This window comes from Centroberyx gerrardi, chromosome 1 (assembly GCF_048128805.1).
Source record: "Centroberyx gerrardi isolate f3 chromosome 1, fCenGer3.hap1.cur.20231027, whole genome shotgun sequence".
Classification (NCBI taxonomy): Eukaryota; Metazoa; Chordata; class Actinopteri; order Beryciformes; family Berycidae; genus Centroberyx; species Centroberyx gerrardi.
Genome location: NC_135997.1, coordinates 6,022,184 through 6,045,282, shown reverse-complemented (window position 1 = coordinate 6,045,282; position 23,099 = coordinate 6,022,184). Strand labels below are relative to the sequence as shown.

General features: G+C 43.1%; 1 protein-coding gene across 3 annotated transcripts in view; it reads left to right on the top strand.

The window, feature by feature from the left end:
- tspan4a (tetraspanin 4a) overlaps positions 1-23,099 on the top strand; it is a 93,595-nt gene that overhangs the window by 38,634 nt on the left and 31,862 nt on the right. For all 3 annotated transcript variants that reach the window (XM_078286780.1, XM_078286798.1, XM_071896184.2), the window contains one exon: positions 20,324-20,515. In XM_078286780.1, coding sequence (XP_078142906.1) covers positions 20,324-20,515 — 192 coding nt within the window. The remainder of the gene's footprint in view (positions 1-20,323; positions 20,516-23,099) is intronic.

Here is a 23,099-nt window from a genome sequence, read left to right as displayed (position 1 = left end):
AATGAAGACCTCTGGCTCAGAATGTTTTTTATACTTTTCTTTGTTTTCATATTTGGTGGATGCTAAATATGATGCTCAACTGTGATATCATATATACATTTTTGCTATTTGAAGCCGCCAACTTTCCAGAGACTTTAAAATAGTTCTTATCCTAGATTTTATAGTTTCCAAAACAGAGAGTACAGGAGTTTGGAAAGTGAGTTTTTGAAAGCCAGAAACCTGGCAAAGTTGAGTTACGTTGAGTCATTGGTATTGATCAACAACTCTATTAACCAACACAGATATATTATGGTCATTTTGTGCTATGGGACTTACTGAATCTTTCTATATATATAAAAATCAAGCACAGTTGGTTGATACTTGACATATGACACATGAAATTAAACCTTAGGCGTTATACATTTATGCATATAGAGGTTTTAGGGGAATATATTTATGGCTGTTGAACTCACTTGAGAATAGACAGGTATCCTAAGGTTGATAATTAGTGAAGTAGACAGAGTGATTGGGTAGTCAGTCACAGAGGAGTTCTTTAATTGGACACACTATTTCTCTGGGTGCTGATTGGCTCCCTGACACCCTGGGCCCCGGTGTGACTGCACCAATAACACTAACGATAGTTTGACTGAAAAGTGTAAATGCACTTTTTCAGGACAAGACCAGGAATTTAATTAATCTGAGCCACAAAAAAATATGTATTTTCACAGACAGATTCAAAATTCACACTTTCCAATTTTTAGTATGCTGTGTAATATCAGCTGTTACTGGTTGGATTTATTTCACTCCAGCTCCACAAATTGCATGCGGGCCTAAATCCATTTCAGGATTTTGAAGAAACTTGCCACTCCTGAATCAAATTAGGCCTACATGATCAAAGTGGGAGACTCCATCGCTCAGAAGCAATTAACTAAAATGAATGTTTCTAAAAGCCATTTTTCATGCCGGGATCCAGGCATTAAACAAATATTGTCGACACCTGGACTGCAGGGAGCGGCAGTGATTGGTTTTTATAACGCATCGCTATTAAATTGTGCAGGGTGTCAGTGTTCCCTCTTGCATGATCACAGGCAGGAACTGAGCAGCATTTGATCCCTCCTCTCTTCCCATGCACCAGTTTTCCTTCCCTGGCACATTCATAGCCGTTTGATTCTGCAAAGTACAACACAACCCCTCTATGCAAATTTTTTTTCACCCTCATGCTTTCCGGTCCTCCCCATTCCGTTTGATGCGCGGCCCTTTTGAAATATTCAACGCTGACACTCCCATCTTATTACCTGCATGTCCAACTGGATATAGCAGAGGGCTCTCTGCTATGTAGCTGCAGTGTGTGTTTGTGTGCGTGCGTGTGTGAGCAGAAAGAGCTCAGAAGCCGTCTTTTATTTGGCTAATCCTCTTCTTAACACAGCCTGCTATGTCCGCTCTTCAGGGCGGCATTGGCTGGTTGAGCCTGCTCAAGCCTAAGCCCTTTCACCTGCGGTGGATTTGCCATTTTCAGAAGGCTGGTGGACGTGGCAGTGATTCGAACTGGCGTTGGCAAAGCTTGACTGCCGGAGGGGGATGAGGGAGAGGAGGTGAGGACAGGATGAAGGCGAGATGAGCAGAGGGAAGGTGAGGTAAGGTAAAGGATGAAGGGATGACAAGGAGAGGATGTAAAGGGAGCAAAGCAGACGGGAAGGGAGAAAAGAGGGATGGTTTGAGCCAGTGGGGAAAAGGGAGAGCTAATGATGGGAGGAGAGGGAGAGGGAGGAGGAAGGAGAGGCCAAGGTGTGAACGATGGAGAGGAGGGAGGGGGGGGGGGGGGGCTGAGAGAAAGGACTAATGATCGGAAGGGGGGAACAGAAAGGAGGCGACTGCGAAAGAAGAGAACGAGCGGCACAATTAAGAATATAAGGAATTAAAATCACACAGAGTCACAGAGCCGGGAGATGAGGAGGAAGAGAGTAAATCGGAGGGGGGAAGAGAGAGAGAGAGAGAGAGAGAGAGAGAGAGAGAGAGAGAGAGAGAGAGGCAGGAGGAGTGTTGAGGGAATTATAGATGGCCTCGCTCAGCTGAAGCGTGAACACACACATGCAGAGGTTGGGAGGGTGGATGTTGATATATGCACGCACACTCACACACAGCAGCAAAGGAAAATCAACACACACACACACATGCATACACATACATGATCGAGGGAAGAGGGCTGTAGATTTCCAGCTAGTGAGATGGAACAGATTTTGTTGCGGGATTTTATTAGCTGCGGACGTTTCATGCCTCTATCAAGGGAGCCCTTGGGATGTGGAGCCTCCGTTACTGTAAATGAAGGGAAACGAAGCCTCCTGGGCCGTCCGCTGCTTAACAACGCTCTGACTGAATGAGCCCACTAGTTTTATATGTCACCTTTCCTCCCCTCTCTCCGCATTGTTGACCCACTCGTGCTCTGCGAGTGTCTGATTACTTTCATTTCGCTGCACACTCGTTCTCTCTCTCTCTCTCTCTCTCTCTCTCTCTCTCTCCCTCCCTCTCTCTCTCTCTCTCTGTCTCAAACCATCTTACGTCTCTGCCTCCTTGTTTGTAATGCTGCCTGCCACTGCATTTTGTCATGCAACTCTCATGGGTCACTCTTTGTTACTCTTTCTATTTGTTGGCCCCTCTCTCTCCCTCTCTCTCTCTCTCTCTCTCTCTCTCTCTCTCTCTCTGTCCTCCCCACCTCTCTCTTTCCATCAATAATTTGTTATGCCACTGTTGCTCTGCAGGGCAGTTCTCATTGGTCTCTATTTCCCTCTCTCTCTCTCTCTCTTTGTCGCTCTCCCTCTCCCACCATTTCTGATTTGTTATGCCACTGCCATTCCCTTGTACAGATCTCATTGGTCACTGTCCGTTGAGCTTTCTATTACCCTATCTCCCTCCATCCCTCCCTCCCTCCCCCTCCCTCCCTCCCTCCCTCCTTCTCTCTCTCCCTGTGTTGTTTGATCTCATACTTCCCCTGTCAGAGCAACCCTGAGATTTGTTTCTCCCTACAGCATGCTACCAATGTGTTTTTCACCTCCAACGCCTTTATCAGCAGAGACACACAAAGGGTGCACAGAATTGGAAAGCTGCTAGTGAGGCCAACAGTTTTGTCCATATTTCTGTCCAGGGGGAGTTAGTTAGTCAGCGTTGCACATATAGTACACGTTTTGCCTTTTCAGTCTCTGCCATTAGTATCACCTGAATGCACCAGGAGGTATTCACAAGGCAGCATGGGAATATGGAGCCATTATTGGAAAACGGACAAGGCAAATGCTTTGTGAAATACTGCACTGTTAAGTTTCTGTTAGATGTGATTCTGGTGTGTGTGTGTGTGTGTGTGTGTGTGTGTGTGTGTGTGCACAGGGGGTGGACAAAATTATGGAAATACTACATGACAAAGGGCATTAACTTTGAAGTAACTAAATCACATTACAAAGGCAGCTACACAGCAACAATCATTTTACGTTGAATGCTAATTAGCAGTATGTGTCAGCTTGAAAAGATGTCCGACAATCTCCAACTTTTATATGAGTTTTCAAAGCAAGATGAAGCAACTAGCAGAGTTCCAAAGAAGCCAATTAGTCTGCGCCACAAAAAACTGCAAAATGATTTCGCTTGGTTTCGTAGGAACAGTCTCCAAAACCACGACAGCTTATATCAAATACAGGCAAACTGCATCAGCAAAGAGAAACAGTGGTGTCAAGTTGAAGCTCACTGACAGAGACAGACAGACACTTACCAGGATATCTGCAAAGCTACTGACTTGAACATTACAACAGAAAGGAATCAACGCGGCTGTCTTTGACACAGTCGCAACAAAAACTGCGCATGGAGAGCTTCACAAAGCTGGAATTTCTTGCAGGACTGCCATTCAGAAATTGCTAGTATTCAAAACCAACGAACAAAGCTGGAGTAAGGAGCACAAAAGCTCGATCCCAGAGCAACAGAGAAAAACAGTAATATGGTCTGATGAGTCATTTTCACCCTTTTTCCTTACTCTAGATAGGTTCATGCTTGGAGAAAACCAAAGGACGCCTTCAACCCTTAGTTTCTGTAGCCAAGTGTTAAACATGGTGGTGGATCTGAGCAGCCGTCTCGAGGGAGTCATTACACCTGATGATTGCTCTGCATGGTCGTATAACAGCCGAGGAGTATATGAGGCCATTTCACAGGACCAGGTGCAGCCGATAACGCAGACTCCCTTCCCTAATGATGTTCGCATAGTCCAAGATGATAATTCCCCCATAAACGCAGCTAAACAGATTCAAGGGTGATTTCGTGAACACTTCACGCCTTCCATGTCCTCCCCGATCGCAAGATCTGAACATCATCGAACCTTGATGGGAAGTTCTGGAGTGCAAAGTAGATTTCTACCAAGATATTTTCTACTCTTGAAGAAAGGTTCGATATCCCACTCCACACAGTTCAGGACTTGTATGACACCAATCAAAACGAGCAATCTAAGCTGTTCTGAAGGCAAAGGGCTCTACTCCTTATTAGGTCGTTCAAATATTGTTAGGTGTTTTCTAGTGCAACCTGCCTGTTATCTCTCTTATTGTCTTTATCCAATATCTCTGTCCTGGTGGAGTTTTATGTACAGTCGTGTGTGTGTGTGTGTGTGTGTGGCGGAGTGACTTGGATGCCTGTTCTCAAATGAGCGCACATTAAGATCAGAAAACACTTGAGGGCACTGAGGATAATTTGCTCCAATATGATTCCTCCGTAGTGAATTCAAAAATGGCTGCTAAGAAATTGAAGGAATTTTTTGAAAATGAAAGGCCTGATGACTTCTTGATGGCTTTGAAACAGTCGACCGATTTGGGGCGTGAGCGGTGAAAGCTGTTCTGCGGGTCGGGCGACACGAGCGAGTACTTCTCTTCCTCATGCGCGATAGAACCATAACCAGGCATTATGCATGTCGTGAAATAAGCCTCCATAACGTTAAGTAAGAAATAATAATGTGTTTCGGCACATCACTGGCTTTAAATCGACGTTTGCTGAGCCGGATTCATTTAGCGGATGCGCGTGTGTGCATCACATGATTGATGGGGCTGTATTAATGCACGGCGTTAGGGAAATAAGATGAGCATATCAGTGGTGTGTGAGTGTTTCCCTCCGCAGTGACTTGGCCACGGGGCGAGATGATTGCTGTCACCCTGTCTGTGACGAGGTCTGACAAACCGGGCAGCCGCTGCAACAAATCAGTCTCCTCCCAAGCCCAGTCAATATAATGAGACCAGACCTGCAGGCAACTGAAGGTGTGTGTGTGTGTGTGTGTGTGTGAGCGCGTTAGTGTTTATGGACGTATGTGTTTGTGACTGTGTGTGTGCACAGAGGGAAAGAGGGAGGAGAGAGAGGAGGAGAGAATACTCTAGAGATTAGAGATTTATTGATTACCCTTTGCAGTGCCTCTCTTTCTCTCTCTCTCTCTCTCTCTCTCTCTGTCTTGCTCACTCTCTCTCTCAGAGTTTATTTATAGTGGGTTGTAGAGGGCTGTGATTTTGGCTCTGCACAGTGCGTTGGAGAATTCTTGCGGCCCGCCTTCTGTAAGACATCACTGCTGAAGCTTAGCGTATGCACAAAGATCACACAGCATCAATGTAATGGAAGAAGAGCATTAAGGCAATAAGCCCTCGCATCAAGCGGGCCCCCTTCCCTTTTAGTCTTTATAAACGCTCCATGAAACCTCGCACAGCAGCACTCTGCAGAACGTTAAAATGTAAATGTAGCGGTCGGTGCGACAGGAAGCGCCCAGCGTTCGCAGTGCAAAGGCTTGCTTACAGTCTTTGTTGGCTATGTATGAAAAAAAAACAAAAAAAACAACAAGACAAATTGGTCTCTCTAGAGATATAGCCATTTTTTTCTCTTCCTGTGGTCGTGCTGTTTGATAATGGTACTGTTTAGAATGGAAATGAATGGGGACAATGGGGGTGGCGGGGGTGGGGGTGAGATTGGCAGCTTGCATTTATATTCAGAGGCTGAACGCTTTTACACAGTAGGATGTTTCGACTCTGGTGGTCTCCCATACAGTCAGGCCCGCAATATGGATTCTGCCGATTGAATCTTATCCCCAACACCAGTGTGAGCAGAAATCAGCCATTCAACCGACTTCTATAAAGCTTGGAGTCATTCTGACCATTTTTTAAAAGGGAACAGGATGATCAGTCGCTTCACTGGCCAACAACATCTTTTCTTTGTGAGGTCCCTGTTTACCACAGAGCATAGAAAACACTGTAATATGGAGGCAGAACATCTTATCCAGGGCAGTGAAGGAAGACGGGCTGTTTGGCGAGCCGAGGGAGACGCAGACGGTCCATTCAGACACCCTGCAGCTTTAGGGACTGTGCGGTGAACAGGTAGTCTCCTGTGTGTGGACTCTATCTCGGCAAACAAATGCTAGACTGAGACAATGCCTCCAGCCTAAAAGAGTATTTTAATGTGTCCCAGGCTTACAGATTGGGAGTGGGAAGAAGCCGGCAGAAACACACAGAAGAGGCTACACAGCAATATTTTTTTCGGCTTTGCTATTGTGAGAACTACCATGCTTTTATCACAAAACATCAAAACACCTGAAGGAAGCATATTTCTTTTTTTTCCCACTGCAGCCTCCCGAAGATAATAAGTGTCTGAGTTCAGATTTCTGTCTCCAATTTTGAACACAACAAAAGTAGATTATCTAGGTGCTGTGGGTCTAAGCAGATCTACAGCTGGGATTAAAAATCCATCTGCTTGATCAAATAGAAAATGGCGGCGTTATTGTAGTTTGTAGTTTAGGCCAGTCAAATAGAGATATATATCCACTCTTCATGACAAATTTGTTGAGCTGGATTTTGGATGGGAACCAGACTCAAACAGGTAGCAGATGTCTGCAGTGTTAATATATTTACAGTGTTTTCCCCTTCTATGTATTCATTAAGTATTCTTCAGAGTTTGAGAGTTGGGATGTGATTTGGCTAATAAACATAATGTAATCCTCTAAAACACACGTACGCAACCACACACACACACACACACACGCACACATACACACACACACATTAATACACACACCTTGGGAAGTCTGATCAAAGGGATGTACACTGACCTTGAGTCAAAAATAAAACACCAGCAGCACAGTTTGACACATAGTTTAAATACCTTTTCTAGTTAAATAGTGGGAGAAAGAAGCCAAAACCCAAAATTAGTTAGCTGCCTAGTAATAGTTTTGGTTGCTTGTAAATTTTGGAAATCTAGCAATTGAAGCTTATTATATTGTTGCAATCCTTAAGTTTGGACAGGAGCGTCAGCTAAATGCCAAAAATGGAAATGTAAAATGTGATAGGTGAAAAAAGGGAAGGGGATCAAAGTGGCTTTCATCTCACTGCGACAACTCTCAATTGCAGTCATTTGCAGTTATCAAATCTACTCTACGAGTAATTCTGTTCCGCCAATCCAACGTCCGATAGTACTCTAATGCTGTTGACCAGATCATCAAACTGGAGGACTTCTCCCTCCAGGGTTTCCCATTAATGTATTAAACTGTGGCGCACAGTTACATTTCTGCCGCCACAGTTTCACATCGCTGAGAAAGAAAATGTTGCCGTTGTTATTAGTAGTTTTACTATTGTTTTTGCGGTCTTTGCCTTCATAAAACTCAGTCTCCTCTCAAGGGGCTGTCCCTCCCCCCTGCTTTGGCAGGTGCTGCTAAACACACCCTCATCCCAATATGTGTGAGATGAGATGCAAACACGTGCATACGCGCGCGCGCACACACACTACGTGATACTGCGGACGTCTCTCAACGAAGCACAAGCCACGACCTGGAACGCATTTGTAGCACGCCCATTCACACAAAGAGTGACAACTATAGAGGATAACTATAAACTATAATGATATGCTGTTGCTCAAGCGTTCACACTACAACGATATTGGTGCCAAATATTCAGAGAAAACAATGGAGCTTTATCAACGTGCTTTTATTTTACTTGCTCTCTAAAGTAAATAACGACAGAGCCGATGGATTTGGGTTCATGAATTGCCGCAGAAGAGAGAGGAGCCAGCAGAATCAATAATGCTCTTATACGGAGCTTTCATTACATTATTGTGCTTTGTTTATATGAGAGCTAATTGTACTAATGGCCACCAAGTGAAGCTTGTCATATTATAACAAGACTAGGTCAAAACCTAGTATATGGCTGGACCGTGTCCGTCTCCTCTCTCTGCCGCTGTCCTCTCCACCGCACCCACGGCCCACATTGATGCTCCCGATCCAAGCCCCAGTCGCTCTGGTACCCATTGGTGCCGAAAAACGCCGTTCACCGGACACCCGGGGCACGTTCAATCTGAAAACGGTGTGCACCGTTTTGCTACGGTTTCCGGGTTGAACGTCATGTTTCCTCGAAACGGTGTGAAACGGTGTGAAACGGTGTGCAACGGGCTTTGAGGTACGTTGTCTCTCGTTTTGTGGGTGTGTCAGAGGTGTTACCCAAACAGCAGCAACGTGTATATAAACCCACCGTATTAAAAAGGCAGTGCGCACAATGGATCCAACAAAAGTCCTTTACAAATGCGTCCGTTGCAGCTTGGTGTCTGCAACAATTTAACTAATTAAAGTCGTAAGTATTTTATAGTTTTAAACTGATTTCATCAGGCTCCGAAAATTCTTCAAAAAGAACGCAAAGAATGGCCTTCTCAGCTGCCATAGGTGCAACGCTTGCGTAACACAACAGGGTGTTCAACGCACCACAAACGTTTTGCTACGTTTTGTCGGGGCTGAACGCGGTCCCGGTGACGCATCGGCGTTGGGACCCCCGCCGAAATCTCGGCCGGATCACCGGGAACAAATCGGCGCCCAGCTATCGGCGCTGGCCGGCACCGTGCCCCCGGGAAACTCCGGGAAGCGTCGGCAGTAAGCCCTCGGCGTGCCGAAACCTCCATGCTTGTCTCTCTCTCTCTCGGCCGACAGAACAGAGGCTGTCAGGTGGACTGAGCTCGCGCCTATGCATCGAAATAAATGGCGATATGATATAATTGTATAGATTCTACTTTAGCTTCAGTTAGCTTCAGCTTACATGCATGATATTGGTCAGCCTGCTTACTGTGTGGGAGAAACAGAATCTCAGCGGAGAAACAAGATGGCAGAGAAAACGAAATTTCTGGCTCTGTGATCCTATGATGTGCCACGTGCCACGGCCGACCAATGGTGTAACTTCATCACTCAGTCAGTCAGTCAGTGACAGACATTCGCGTTTATAGGGCTGGCCCCCCTGTTGCGGTCCAGCCAAAAACATAGGATAATAGCGCATTTGCGGTCAGGTCGGCCAAGACATGGTGCTATTTTGTTTAGCTAGCAAAAGTTAGCGGGTTAACTAGCTTCCAGGTCAGTAAACTGCCTTACCACTAATCCCAAGAGCTCTTCCAATTCCAACCGGTATGTCACATTTCTTTTCAACATTTTTAGAGGCGATGGTCTTTGTAAATGGCGCCGGGGTCCTCTGGACTTCTGTCATCAGTTCCTCAGCAGCAGCTCCGTCACTGCAGTGAACTAATGAATTCTCCCAACCCGTACTTTGTAGAACTCTATCGAATCGCAGTATGAGTGAAAATGCAACGTGACTGTATCCCAACGTTCATGCGACTCAACCATTATTTTTAGCTGCATGCTTACACCCTATTTTTTGCTGTATGTTTACACCCTTTACTTAAACAAAACAGGAGATGATGAGAAACAACCAACATCAGAGGTAGCATGGTAATAGTAGAGCAAGAGCGAATTTTTAGGAAAAATATAACTCCACAACATAAATATATGCATTAATCAATAACATAGGCTTGTTTGTATTTATAATATGCAGTCATGACTGCATTGTTTACAAAAGCACAAAATTACTAATGGCACTAACCCCCCCCCCCCCCCCCCCCCCCGTTGGTGACCCCCCACAGTTTGCCAAATTTCTGTGGGAAACACGGCCCTCCAAGTGCAGAGTAACCGACTCTGAGGCCGAGTAGAGGCTGTCAGGCTTTCATTGTGGAAAGTAGGTCAGTGTATGAGCGCCAAGTGTGCCCCGTCTCCAGGTATGGAGTGGCTAAGATGAGCAGTGAGCAGTAATGTTGTTGACTATCTGTGAGCCTGCCAGGCTTCACTGGGTGCTGGAACGGTTGCTGAAGCCTCTTCTCAGTCAGGGGGGAGTGCTGGGATGCCACAGGCGATCTACAATACACACACACACTCTAATCCTACACTGGTGTATGTATGTGTGTATGTAAGTATAGCCTATATGTGTGTGTGCATTTGTCTCTGGTAGGAGCCTAAATTTGGATGAGGATAGTTCTAACAGACAGAATCCTAATACTGATGTACATGTGAATAGATGGAGAGTGGATAGATTCCAGTTGGTTGGCTCCACTTGGCACTGCGGCCCTCAAAATGTCCCAGGTGGTTTCCAACTCTCTCTTTTTACACACTTAGTGGGTGGAAAACAATCCACTTGCACTCTCTGGCAATTACTTGCTAGGAGTTCGTTGATAAAGCCCCAAAAGACTCACGAAACACTTTTAAAGCACTCTTAAAGCTACAGAGCTTTTTCCCCAACAGTCAAATGAAACTAATGAATTGCTGTTGACTGCCATGACTATGCAGTAAGTTTACAGTTCAAGTAAAGAATGATGTCAAAGTCCCTTTAATAGAAGTCAGTTTACTCGGATGGCATTTTGGTAACGCCCCCTGGCAGTAAGTTTGTGACTAACAGGACAAGACTCCTTTCTCTTTGAATGGGGAGTCGTCTATATATCTAAAGTTCTGACATGCATATTATCATTTGCATTTCATATTTAGGAACATTGATGAATTGTATACAATACAGAGTATTACAATTTGTTCCAAAGGAGACTGTTGTCACAGAAAAACGTCTTTTTTCCACTTACCGATGCTTGTATGCAGCGTCATCCACTGCTTCATGAAACGGTGAGATTACGACATTCAAGACAAGTCTGGTTTACGTCAGTCCCATACACTTTACTGCCATGGTAACAGTCATGTCATGCTTGCAGTCCACAATAGGGACCTCACAGTAACATCTGGGAATATCATGTTATTAAAATGTTATTGTCAAAGTTGTACGGGCGCTGTTGCCCCCCCACTTACATCAGTTGTCATAAAATAACAGTTCTGCGGCTGTGTGAACCTGAAAGTATGATTGGCAGATTTTCTTTATGATAAGCACGCAAAGGTGCGTCGATTGGCCAGTTTTGCTGACGGCACGTTTTATGTTGTCAGAGCCGCCATCTTAAGTGTTATGGATTTTCTCATTCAAAACTGACAGAGTGCCCTGTCTCCTCTATATAATACTGTCTCTGGTTAGAGTGGGATTGCATAGTAGCTGAGTCTTTAGCATTGTCGTTTCACAGCAGCAAGGACCGGAGTTCGATTCCCAGCCCTTTAAAGAAAATTTATAAATGAATCAATGATCAATTTTAGAGTGTGGTTAAAATCTGTCAGATTAATCTGTCTGATTATCGGAGCCCTTATTCCCACGGCAGCCAGTCTGTATTTACATCACACAGGGAAACTATCCGGAGGAGCAAGTACAGCCCAGCTCTGTCCTACTGCTGTGTAAAGATGCACATTTCAGTTTCCCACTGAAAAAACATATCAGAAACAAAATGCACATCAAGAATCCAGAGGGATATAGGTCACATTTTAAGGTAACATGTTTGGCCACTACAGCTACCTGAATCTAGCTTGTAGCCTAGCTAAGTAGCTATTAAGATTCCCTGTTAAATTCAAGCATATTATCGTCTTATCGTTGCTCGTGGGATTGCTAGGTAATTGATAACTGTTCGGTCTATCTAAAGTCCTCACTTGTGGGTTTAAGTAATGTATATGTCAATCTTCTAGGTAGAGTTTCTCACCCTGAGAGTGAGGTAAATTCAAAATGGCCACCGTGGGAAATGCCGTGTCCATGTCATGTCCGATTTACCGTAAATACAATCTGCGGACTGGGAAAACCGTTCACGTCAACCTCCTAGTTGTAATTACAAGTAGGACATGAGGTTTTTTTTTGGGCTGTACAACTCTCGCTATGAGAGGCACTCGTGTTCAGAAATTGAACACCAGATACGTGAGGGTGGGGGTAACAAAAAACAAGTTTATTCAACAGCCGGTGGGGGAAATGGAGTGAGGACAAAAAAACAACTGAGGTTCCTCCCAGATTGGCGTATCTGTAGAGCGGGGTCACACACCAGCAGCCGCCTGGGGAAACACAGAAGAGGGGGTCAAACACAGTGCAGGTAAAAGAGACCGCAAACAGTCCATTCATCCTCTATCCAGGTCTCTTATCCTGTAGTCACACTCGTAATTCAATCCTCTGAGGTTGTCCACTTGCATAAAACAGTATTCAGTCAAGTCAAGCCACAGAATTGCTCAAAGAGACAGTTTGTCAGGCTGTTGGCCGCTTCCCACACCAAGCAAGCAATACAATACACCACCACCTCCTTCTCCAAGGCTAGAGGAGAACTGAGCTGCTTTTATACAGGCAGGGGCTGATTGGTAATTGCCGGCAGCTGTGTTGTCTCCACTGCAGTGTAGTAGTGTTGGTGGCAGAGACAGTATTGCAGTATATACTGTATATTTAAACTCTATCAGTTTTGAATGGGAAAATCCGTAACGCTAAAGATGGCAGCAAAACTGGCCAATCGACACCTTTGTGTGCATGTCATAAGGAAAATCCACCAATCATACTTTCAGGTATACGCAACGGCAGAACTATGTTATTTACGACAACTCACGCAAGTTGGGGACGTCTCTACCAGCAACCGTTTTATTAATACATTTGAAACTAGAAAATGTGCTCAGTAGAGCACAGACCTCCATGTCTGACAACCACCTTTTGGTGATATGCCACGCCCAACACCACGCCCCCTTTTGGGCCAAGTTTTGTGCAAATCCGTGCCCAACGTTTTGAGATATCCTGCTGCAGAGGTAATAATTTAATAACATGATATTCTCAGGTATATAACCGTCAGCTCCCTACTGTGGACTGCATACATGACATGACTGTTGACAGGTGATTCAACGACAAATGTATGTATGGGACTGCCATAAACCAGATTTGTCTTGAATGTCGTAATCTCACCGTTTTGTGAAGCAGTGGATGGTGCTGCATACAAGCATCAGTAAATGGAAAAAAAACGTTTTTCTGTCCTTTGAAACAAATTTTAACACTCCATGTTGTTAACAACTCAGTTTTCGTAAATATGTAATGCAAATGATTGTATGTATGTCAGAACTTTAGATATAGACGACTCCCCATTCAAAGAGATAGGAGTCTTGTCTTGTTAGTCAAACTTGCTGCCGGGGGGGCGTTACCAGTGAACCGACTTTGACTTGGTGGTTCATTACCTTGCCGAGGAGCCGCCTGCCTGCAAAAGGGCGCTGTCCGTGGTCCTGCAGTCCTCCTCTAGACTTTGTGGAGCGAACCAGCATCCCCAGAGCCACAGGGCTCAGATATCACTTGGCATCAAGAACTGTGGAAATGTTGTTCACAGGGTTCGGGTCAATTCATTAATGAACTCATCGATTCCAATAAAACTGTGGAATTGGAACTTGAAAAAACATGTACAGTAAATATACCAATGAAAACTTCCCAGGACTATTCACTGGTGATAGTTGGAGCATATAAAATGCAGAACTGTGGAAGTGTGTCAACACAAACACTGCGGCGAATCTGCAGCGATGTCAGCAATCCAGCATAATAATAATCTAGAGTCACAGTTATACAATCAAGTGTATTTATGAAAAGTGAATGATGTCTGCTGTAGTTCATTTATGGTTGATTTTAAATTCATGGACGTGGGCGTTCCAACAAGTTAAACACTTGAGTGCTTCCAAGTTGTAGCAACAAGATGTCATCTCATTCTTTTGAAAGCAGCATACGGTCTGTGGAGTCTAGTCTTTATAAGCCCAGAGACACATTAACATGTCCAAGGCAGGGGCAGTAATTACTACTGCAATAACTACTGCAGCTCCAATCCTCAACAATAATAATAATAACTTTATTTATGTAGCACTTATCAAAACAGAGTTACAAAGTGCTTCACAGCAGTAAAAGACCACAAATACATTCCCAGAAAAACAGAATCTTTCAAGTAATTCAAAAAGAATGTAATATAAACAAAATGTAAACACCACCACAGAGACCAGTGGGTGGGATTTCACACATTTCTGTGTCCTGAAACTGTGTGACAAAGCTCTTGATAGAAGGACTGGATGTATGTGACGGCAAAATATTGGTTTCAAATTGATACTGAAACTGTGAAAGGTGTATTTACATCTCTATTGTTTGGAAACTGAGAGCAGCAGAGTTACCAGGACAGTTTCTAGGCAATGAGAAGTTAAAAAAGCTGTTTAATCTATGCATATTTGATATTTGATTTGGTAAATTGTATCACGGTTTGTGTAATTCTATCACAGTTTGATTTGCTAAATTGTATCTCTCCTCACCTTCGCATATGGCACACATTTGCAGATGATGCATGGGTGGTTGTATCCCAAGGTTTTTGCATTTCAAAGTGTTTGTATAGAGTGACAAGATTACTGATGAATTGTAAAAGGTTTATGTAAATCTCACTAATGCCTCACACGAGTGCACAGGGGTTTCATAAGAAGTACTCAAAGTATACGAGCAAATTGAGTGCCCTTGGTTTCTGACATTTACAAAGCAATAATAACTTAAAGACATCGACATCTTCCATGATGTTTGTCTGCCAAAAGGAGTGTGGAAAATTATCAGAGAAAGAGAGAAACTGGTTAAGATTTTCCGCGGCAGGCGTTCACCTCGTATTCAGTGGATTTAAAGCGGCCTATTATGCACTTCATAACTGTGATAGGTGCATAATGGTCTACCTCCTGCCAAAATCCAGACCACTGTGATGTGAATGCATTTCTCATACTTCATTATTGACTCTGTAGGGTTCAGTCACGTGGCACTGTATTCATTCAAGTCGTGTCAGCATGAAAAACATGCAGTTGCATTCCTGCGAGGAACACTGAAAGTGTTGTGATATTTTCTCCTTTTCTCCCTGCTAGTAACATGTTTTTCACAATGAATAGATGTGGAAACATGCGCATAGCTTTGCAGTGAATTAATTAAAATGAATTCATTTGTCTTTCCAAATGGGATGCTCATGTGAAACTGTTGATTGCTGTTTGAGAGCTCCCGCTGATTTGAGTGCAGTGTTGCAAGTTATGTTCTCTGACAAAATATGTAATGTTTTCTATTACCAGGTTTTATTTGAGTAACATATGCCCAGCCACATTGGCTTAAAGGGCTTTAGCTTGTCATATAATTTAATTAGCAGGCCTAATTAGCAGGATATTCTGGTGGCGAAGTCTGGTCTGCTGGCAGCTGTATGGGTTTGATTCTGGGTTTGTGCTGTGTGCTGTGACGTCTCTCTGCACCGCTGCTCTGAAAAAAACTAGTGAAGAAGGTGCTGGAGGGGAGCTGGGCTTTCGCTCTCTGCTTTGTAATGGAAAATGAACAGGGGGCGGGGTGTTTCGCATCTTAAATGCCCAGTCTGAAGGTAGTAAATTGCCAAAGGCGAAGCACATTTTCCAGTTTACACAACAGCTCAATAACAACAAAACAATTTTAGCAAAAACAAGCATGATTTGGACTCATTAACTTACATTTTAATTTCTCTGTGGAATGAGGAATATGAAAGTTTGTAGCGTTCACCAGGTCAGAAGATTATTAACATACAGCAAAAACACAGCACCTATCTAGAACTCATTATTCATTGAAATCAATTAAATAATAATAACTTTATTTATATAGATAAATGAGACATGAGGATGTTATAACCAGCTCTCTGTGAAACCAGTCTGGGATGCTTAAGAAAACTGACCAATAGGGATCAAATACCTGTTTGTTTACAATATACTTCTCAATTTTCTCTTTAAAAAGGCTTACATTGAATTCACAATCATGCTTGTGTACTCATAATAAATAATGAATGTGTTGTTTTTTGTTGACTGGAATTGCAGTCAGTTATAAGAGTCAATATCTGTTGGTTCTGATCAATAGCTGATTGGAGCCTCTCTAAATGCTGACACTAACTGAAATGATGAGTCTGCTTGTTTCTCACAGCTGTACAGTCTTAACATTTTGTTCTTCGACTAACAAGGCAGCTGCAGAAAGATACACTGGTTTCATGAACAGTGTAGTCTATCTGAAAAAGGCCAGGCGGGAGTTCAGCAGGGGTTCCCCAGAGATTTTTTTTTTCACCCATCAAACCTTTTCTGATCTCTCTCTTTGCTCTCTCTCTTTTCTCTCTCTTTGTTCTCTTTCTTTCTCTCTCTCTCTCTCTCTCTCTCTCTCTCACACACACACACACACACACACACACACACACACACACACACACACTCACAGCCACATTTTGGTGGTACACTTTAATGATCTTCACACATGTGTGTCAGAGTGTTGTGGGTACAAATCAGATTTAACCACTAGATGCAGTCCTGTCTTGCACAGTTTTCCTCTCTACGCCTTTTAGCAGGGATTTTGAACACATGGCTTAGCTTTTCACACTGTGATGCGTACTGATGGTGGAGATTTATGTGTACAACAAAAAATACAACAAAGCAGATTACTTTGGCCATGAACTACAGCCACATTGCACCCAGTTTTATGTTGCTCCCCTATATTTACACAAGTTCCCCAGTACTGAGACCTGAGAAGCATGTGGGCTGGATGTAGACATCAATGAAAATGGCAGATGTAGACATTAACAAATGAAGCATGTTGCTTATTAATGATGCAGTCACCCTTTGGGCCAATCACTAACAAGCTGCATCATATCTTCAAGTTTCATCAAAATCAAACCAGCGGTGTAGCAGGTCAAAATCACACCAATGGTCTGAGCTGTCCTGTTTCAGTTTCAAATTTTGACCTTATTATAGCGCCCCCATTAGGCCAATCAGTGTACTTTGTGTGGATAGCTGAATTTGTCTAGCGAGTTTCTTGTCAATTAGACTCTCAGTGCTAGCCTCTTGCTGCTAACAATGAGTCATAGTGTATAAATAATGAATAGGGAACTTAGTGCCCGATCATTTGGACACTAAGTGTGATTTGTAAGGGTAGCTGGATGTGTGTAGCAAGTTTCGCGCAATTGGACTTACGGTGTAGGAGTTAGGGACTTTCAATGTTTGAAATTTTAACCTTCTATCAGGCCAATTTGTGTATTTTTGCAAACACCAGAACACAGTGCAAAGATGCATCATCCCTCCAAACTTTGTCAAAATCAGACCAGTGGTGCCTGAGATATCACCTGAGGTACGATCACAGCCCGATCCATAGTCCTTCCCCTCAATTCCACAAACACAGAACTGGAATGGATAGAACGGTCCTTCCACTGTTTGCCATGGTAATTTGGCTAGTACAGGATAGAATGGCGATTATGGAATTTTAAGGGTTAATTGCTATGGTGACAACGCAAGTCGCATTAAGGCCGTAAAGTGTGTCACACTTGCTTGAGAACTGTGCAGATGAGTCTGTTGCTCGAGTGCTTAGCAAACTGTCCAAACACAACTGAAAGCTGACATTAGCGACGAGGTTAACCTAGCTTCATCAAAGACTGTAGCCTACTTCTGTCGCTAGCTCTTCTAGTCACCATTAGCTTAATAGCAATCCATGGCAGCAAGGCGGAGGAGAAGCTCCTTTGGTCCTTGATGCAAAACCTCTTGCCTCAGCAGCTTGCCATGAGTCGTGAAAAGTCTTGTGAAAAATTAAAAAGCCAAAGTAATACAGATCTATACATTGAATATGGTGAAGATAAAGACAACTCAATCAAACTTCCTTGACAGCTTTTACAACCACAAGAGCAGATCTCACTCTGCTGGGACAGATTGAACTGTCTCATTCACACATCAAAGCATCCCAACAGAAATAATGCATGAAGCGTGTGAATTAAACTGGCGTTCTCGACCGCGGGTCCCGTGTAAACCCGAGTTCTTTTACTCATCCTGCCGACACTTGGCCTCGAGAGCGCCGCATTTTATTCATGTATGTATGAGAATTCAGATTATGACCTTAATCAAAGTATTATAATTAAATAAATATGTATGCCTGACCCGTGCTCTAGTTGGATTCTCATAATTGCATTGAGATCAGAGTCTTGATATTCCTGTACTGTGAATGTAGTCATTAAAACATCCATCTGTATTACCCATTTGAAACCCTGCCAAGAGTCAAGTATACCTACTGTACATGTATATTTATGAGGGAAAACATTAAGAGTAAAACACTGAATTGACATTGACAAGATATCAATGTGGAAAATTAGTCCAACATCTTATTCACTTTTCATGTTTTTCTTCAAATGTGCCATATTTTTTATTTTTTTGCAATACAGAGAAGTAGAAGAATACGTTCTCACATGCAGAACAGTCACAGCACCGGGCCTGAATCAGCAGACAGTCTGAGTGATTCTGATTCAAACATACACACCTGCTGAGTGGTGGAGGCACTGCGGCGGGGAGAGTCAATTCAAATACTGAAAATCGGGGTGATTGTAAAGATTTAAGCAGTTGTTTAGGGAGCGGTGCTAATCAAGACCAAGTCCGGTCGTGATTTGTTGCTGGAGTTAAAATAAAACTGGAAAACAGCTGGATGGATTGGATTTTTGGAAATGCATTCACTTCAAAAACTAACCTCGCAAACAAAAAACAGATTTTCCTTCATGAAATATCACAAGGCATTGTTTGTGTCTTAAATTTCCCTTTTTTTTAATTCCATTTTTGGTCACAGCTCTCCCATCACATTACAATATTCAATATTTTATTCTACTTTTATGTTCTATTAATTAATTATGCTTGGTATGTTTCTGCTTGATGCTATGATGCTTGATGTGGCTCTATATGGCTGTACAATAATGAAAGAAAATATTGTTGCTCTGATTGATATTGCATTATCACAATTTTTAGAAGGATGTGAGTTTGCCACGGATGAACACCCACCATGTGTCTGGAGAATCTGAACCGCACCCACACGTCCCATTCTCCCCTGCATCCCCGGTTTGTTTATGATTCTGACCTCAATTCTTCCACCACCAGCTATTCTCAAGAATCTCTTTTTCTCCTTCACCCTTCTCACTCTGGTCAGTCTTCATTAGAAAATACACTCTAGGGCATAATAGAGGTCCGCAGTGAGAGACCGTGGCCCGGCGACCCTTCATTTTCAAGCCATTGAAATATTCCAGCCACGGTAGATAGTTAACACCAACCTGCCTAAGTGAATGGAGCCCCACACAATGCCTCCAACTGCTTTTTATTCAAGCCCTGCCCTACTTCTAGCTCAAGAGCTCATTAAAAAGGATCTGGTGTTAAAGCTGGAAATAGAAAGAAAGCGAAAGTAGGGAAAAAAAAACAATAATCGTGTATTTAGCCATGTAAATCTTATTGCCTTTGGGAGTTCTGGCAAGCGGCTGTGTGTGTGTGTGTGTGTGTGTGCACGTGTGTGTATGATGCACGTTTCCTCTAGATGTATCTGAAGATGCTTACTGATGTGTATCTTAAATTTGTTTGTCTTTCGCTCCTCATCCTGTTTCTGTTCCCCTTAAGAGAGCGTTATACTTTTGGCAGGTTCCTACGGAAAAAAAAAAGAGCAAAAGGACACTTCAGTGGAAAAAAATAAGTGTCGCATTGGCTCCGGACCTCACAGTGGGTACAGACCTGCTGGCCAAACAAATTGAATTCTTCACACACCAGCCTCCAGTGTGCGGCCGTCTGCAATCGGTCTAAAATATCACAAGATTGGTTGTGTTGCCTTGTGGAAAAGCGTCGCCATCTCCGGTTGATTGCTTTTGTTTCCGTCTCTTTTGTTTCCGTCTCTGTGATAACAACTCCAACCTGACGCAAGTCCAGCTAAATCTGACAAAGTGCATGCACGAATGACAAAGGCGGCTGAGGATGTCCCACATTGGCCACCGTACTCATGGTCAGTTCTTCAAAATGAATTGATCGGAGGCTCGGCTTGCAGAGCTCGATAGAGGATTTCTGCAACTTTATGTCCGATCAAACAGCTTCTAAACCCTCGTGCTCCCTCAGTCGCTCTTTCACCGCAGCTGTTGTTTGAGTTTTTGTCGCCATTATTCCCAGTTTTCCCTAGGTTATGGTTACCTCTTCACGCACCCCCACTGGCGTGCAGTGTAAATAAACAAGCAATACAAAGCCGCAGCAAGTGTACACAAATTTGTATGCGCCGCCATGTTTGACTGTGTTTCTATTTTGGGCATGTTTGACTTTGCTGGAAGTATCCTGACAGCTCTCCTCCTCCTCTTCATGTTTCCTCTGCAGCTGGGAGGATGTGGAATACTGGGGGTGGGCGTGTGGCTCTCGGTGACCCAGGGAAACTTTGCCACCCTATCATCATCCCTTCCCTCCCTTTCGGCAGCCAACCTGCTCATTGCAGTGGGGACCATCATCATGGTGATTGGCTGTCTGGGCTGTGTGGGAGCTGTCAAGGAGAGCCGTCCTCTGCTGCTGACTGTAAGTAGCTGTCAGACCGGCTCTGCACTCTTTTGATGCTCACATTGACTCTACACACACTGGTTTGATTTTACAATTGCAACGTTTGGATTAACATTTTGTCGGCCGGCATGACAAATAACATCCCCACCTCATCATGAAGTAATAATCCGTGACATTTTCATATAAATACATTTCTGTTTTTCTACTCTTTATTGCCGATTGATATAACAGAACAGTGATTCAATCTATAGCCGGTTCATGAAAGCTTTTCCATTTTTCCATTTCCACTTACAACCACCAAACACACAGCGAGTTAGCTACTGCAGTTTTCACCCAAATAACTGAAATAAATGGATAACATTAACTATATTTTGGTTTTTCCATATTATTTCAAAAACAAAATCATCACTAGAATTGTAGAATACTAGTTTGCATTAAAAGAATGATAAAAGCTACAAATTTTACAGCTTGCTAGCTACAAACAGGTGAAAAATGTGCAATATTTTATATATTTGACCAAAAAGTGCTACCTTTTGGTCAACAAGATTCCAATAATATAATCTACATAAAAAAAAAAAAATCCTCAGATGTTGAGTCAAAGATACAGTAGATGGAATTGCTCTTTCTGAACATGAGAAGAGGATTGTGGGAGTTTTCATCGCTCTATCTACTTATTAGGTTTATATCAGTGGAGTGTCTGACACTTCACTGTCTTGGATTTTTCCATGGGTAAAATGCAACCATATGCAAATCAGTGCAGGGGTTGTGTTTGACTCCAAATGTTTCCCACGCCCTAATGTGCACGAGCTTTGAGCTGAGCTCCAATTTCAAGCCAACCACCCCTAAAAATATATAGAACTCACAGATCCCAGACAAGTATTTTGATACACAAAAATGCACATAATCATCACACACCAACATTTCTTGTTCTATGAGAACAAATCCTAAATCTATGCGGGAAAAAATAGAATTCATTATTATAAAATAGCACAGCAGGAGTGCGCAATTAAGAGCTCTATGGGAATGAACCTTAGTGTCGATCAGTAGCATCATCCATGACATTTTCCCCACAGTGACCAGGCCGATCCATGCCCCGCGTCAATGTAATGAGGCTGGCCGTCTTATAAGTCTGCTTTAATGAGTGACAGATCAGCCCCTGCTTCATTGAGATTTCAAAAGACTTTACTCCCTTCAAATTTCAGAGGCAATTAGCATGTTGATAGCTGATGAGGGGCACAGAGTATTGCAAGATTCCTCTGAGATATTTGTGGAATTACTGTTCTGCTTGGTGCAGGCAAATGTGTTATTATGCCTTTTGTGTGCAGTGTAATTTGTTGTGTCTGAGATTAGAGTTGGTGGTTTGCAGTTTTGAAAATAATCTATTGAAATGGTGTCATTCTAACTTAAAAGAAGTGCCATTTTAGCTCTCATTTGAATGCAGGGTCATATGAAAAAACTCACATCATTGACTCAAAAGCAGCCAGTCAATTCGTTTTGTATGCTCCAGACTTGGTGTTTAGCAGTCGTCTCACAGTGGCCTTTGGCCTGACAAAGTCACTGAAAAGAGATGCAGAATTCAACATTTAATGTGTAATGTGATGTGATTTTACAAGGCCTCCACTTAAGAATAAGAAGCAGCCTTTAAAGGTCCCGTATTATTCATTTTTCATGATTTTGTTTTCAAATCAAATCTGATCTGCCTCAGGATAAGAATGATTTTGTTTGTGATGTTTTGCAAATGAATGTAGTTTAGTTAAAAGTTGAATTGAATGAGTTTGAAGACTAAGTCCTCACAATACTGGACCCTGATTGGCCGACAGCAGCAGCTCCTCTAATTCAAATGATGTTAACCTGCTGAGTTGTGGGATTTCACTTAAATCCAGTTGTGATATGCTTACTGGAGTTTGTCTGAAACTGCTTGTTAAAAAAGGTGTATTTTGTAAAATGCAATTACTTAATATTTAACCACTCAAACGAAATCACATATTAACAATGTCTTCGTTAAACATCTTTGATCATATACGTTTGTAAGTAGAGGAAGATTAGAATTCCTAGAATATGTGGCCGTTAAGGAAAGGACTTGAGATCGTTTCAATGCAATCACAGGTCATGGTACTAAACCAGATTTTGGAGCGACACAGTCTAAAATCCAATACCCTTTCCCCTTAAGTTAAAAATAAGGGCCATTCAAGGACGCTGAATTTGTCCAGAAATTCAATTTTCATCAGGCTGATGGGTAATTGAAGTCATGTTTCACACCAATGAAATTGGACAGTCAATACCAGCACAAGTCAAAGGGCACAGAGGGGGTGCGGCAGGTCCGAGACCCAATCAGGATGTGGGTTATTCAGAAAGGTGAGGAAGCAAATTGCCTACACTCAACAAGCCCTTTCACATCAGTCACACGTGGGGCGCACAAGAGGAACCGGGCCTGCGATAGCGCCCGTAAAACCGATTAGACCCACCAAAGAAAAAGAATGTAGTTATCACTTCTGCGGCCTCCCTCAATATACTGTACGTTGTAGGCAGCAGGATCCCAAAAGGTATTGATTTTGGAGGTGCTGATGGACTGTGTGCCTGAGATGACTGCCTTGCCAGTCTT